This window comes from Gigantopelta aegis, unplaced genomic scaffold (genome assembly GCF_016097555.1).
Source record: "Gigantopelta aegis isolate Gae_Host unplaced genomic scaffold, Gae_host_genome ctg5208_pilon_pilon:::debris, whole genome shotgun sequence".
Lineage (NCBI taxonomy): Eukaryota > Metazoa > Mollusca > Gastropoda > Neomphalida > Peltospiridae > Gigantopelta > Gigantopelta aegis.
In genome coordinates this window covers 16277-18659 of record NW_024534283.1, presented here as the reverse complement: position 1 = coordinate 18659, position 2383 = coordinate 16277, and the positions used below count along the sequence as shown (strand labels likewise).

The window sequence follows — 2383 nt, the reverse complement described above, 5'->3', positions numbered from 1 at the left end:
CTAATACTGTACCCGATCCGACGAAAGCCATTCCTCGTCCTAAGACTGTACCCGATCCGACGAAAGCCATTCCTCGTCCTACCCGATCCGACCGTTGTACCCCGATCCGACGAAAGCCGTTCCTCGTCCTAAGATTGTACCCGATCCGACGAAAGCCATTCCTCGTCCTAAGACTGTACCCGATCCGACGAAAGCCATTCCTCGTCCTAAGATTCTACCCGATCCGACGAAAGCCATTCCTCGTCCCAAGACTGTACCCGATCCGACGAAACCATTCCTCGTCCCACTGTACCCGATCCGACGAAAGCCATTCCTCGTCCTAAGACTGTACCCGATCCGACGAAAGCCATTCCTCGTCCTAAGACTGTACCCGATCCGACGAAAGCCATTCCTCTCGTTGTACCCGAAGACCATGTAAGATTCCCCGATCCGACGAAAGCCATTCCTCGTCCTAAGACTGTACCCGATCCGACGAAAGCCATTCCTCGTCCCAAGACTGTACCCGATCCGACGAAAGCCATTCCTCGTCCTAAGACTGTACCCGATCCGACGAAAGCCATTCCTCGTCCTAAGACTGTACCCGATCCGACGGAAGCCATTCCTCGTCCTAAGACTGTACCCGATCCGACGAAATCCATTCCTCGTCCTAAGACTGTACCCGATCCGACGGAATCCATTCCTCGTCCTAAGACTGTACCCGATCCGACGAAAGCCATTCCTCGTCCTAAGACTGTACCCGATCCGACGAAAGCCATTCCTCGTCCTAATACTGTACCCGATCCGACGAAAGCCATTCCTCGTCCTAAGACTGTACCCGATCCGACGGAATCCATTCCTCGTCCTAAGACTCTACCCGATCCGACGGAAGCCATTCCTCGTCCAAAGACTGTACCCGATCCGATGAAAGCCATTCCTCGTCCTAATACTGTACCCGATCCGACCAAAGCCATTCCTCGTCCTAATACTGTACCGGATCCGACGAAAGTAATCCCTCGTCCTAAGACTGTACCCGATCCGACGGAAGCCATTCCTCGTCCTAAGACTGTACCCGATCCTAAGACTGTACCCGATCCGACGGAAGCCATTCCTCGTCCTAAGACTGTACCCGATCCGACGAAAGCCATTCCTCGTCCTAAGACTGTACCCGATCCGACGAAAGCCATTCCTCGTCCTAATACTGTACCCGATCCGACGAAAGTAATCCCTCGTCCTAAGACTGTACCCGATCCGACGAAAACCATTCCTCGTCCTAACACTGTACCCGATCCGACGAAAGCCATTCGGAAAAGATCTGATTTCGAGACTAAAAATCTATTTTGAAAGTTCCGTTAGACTTTACTTTGTACTGGTACACTATGTTGTTTTTGTTTTTTTGTTACTAACACATGGATTCTTGCTTAAATTAGTGAATTTTTGCCTTCTCGTAAATATTAGTTTGTATAGACAGATATCACTGCTTTAGCTTTATTTGCATACAGACAAAGAGATATAGGATAATTACATTTCATCAATACATTTTTATAAATACATAATATTAACTTTTATGTTTGTTTGTCCTTATGTATGCACAAGACGATGACATGGATCTTAGGATCAAGAGACCCCAATGGTCGTGATGTTTCTCCCATTCCAACCTCACGACTGGTACGTTGTATGTACTGTTTCGTTTACTGACAAGTGGAGATTTGGCAGGAGTAACTGATATAATGGCAGGACGGTCAACTGCCCCCCTCCCCCCCCCCCCCTCTCTCTCTCTCTCTCTCCCCACTCCTTCCCCTGTCTCCTTTCCCCCCCCACCTCCCCTGTCATCCTTCCCCATCTCTCCTCTCCTCACTTCTCTCCTCTCTCCTCTCTCTCTCTCTCTCTCCCTCTCTCTCTCTCTCTCTCTCCTCTCTCTCTCTCTCTCTCTCTCTCTCTCTCTCTCTCTCTCTCTCTCTCCCCATCCCTCTGCTTCTTTCTCTGTTTCTGTTTGTCTGTCTGTATCTGTCTTTGTCTGCTGTCTGTCTCTCTGTCTGTCTCTCTCTCTCTCTCTCTCTCTCTCTCTCTCTCTCTCTCTCTCTCTCTCTCTCTCTCTCTCTCTCTCTGTATCTCTTTTTCTCTCTCTGTCTCTCTCTCTCTCTCTCTCTCTCTCTCTCTCTCTCTCTCTCTCTCTCTCTCTCTCTCTCTCTCTCTCTCTCTCTCTCTCTCTCTCTCTCCCTTTCTCTCTCTCTTTTCTCTCCACCTCTCTCTCTCTCTCTCTCTCTCTCTCTCTCTCTCTCTCTCTCCATCTTACCCCTATCTCTTTTCTCCACCTTTCTCTCTTTTCCTCTGCCTCTCTCTTTTCTCGGCTCTCTCTCTCTCTCTGCCTCTGCCTCTCTCAATCTCTCTCTCTCTCTCTCTCTCT

The 2383-nt window shown here is 49.5% G+C and overlaps 1 protein-coding gene across 1 annotated transcript; it reads right to left on the bottom strand.

Moving 5' to 3' along the window:
* Window positions 1-206: 206 nt before the first annotated feature.
* LOC121366290 (buccalin-like) lies at window positions 207-1305 on the bottom strand. The gene has a single exon (XM_041490790.1). It carries the CDS (start codon window positions 1278-1280, stop codon window positions 207-209), a length of 1074 nt encoding a protein of 357 aa, XP_041346724.1. The 5' UTR covers window positions 1281-1305.
* Window positions 1306-2383: the final 1078 nt, after the last annotated feature.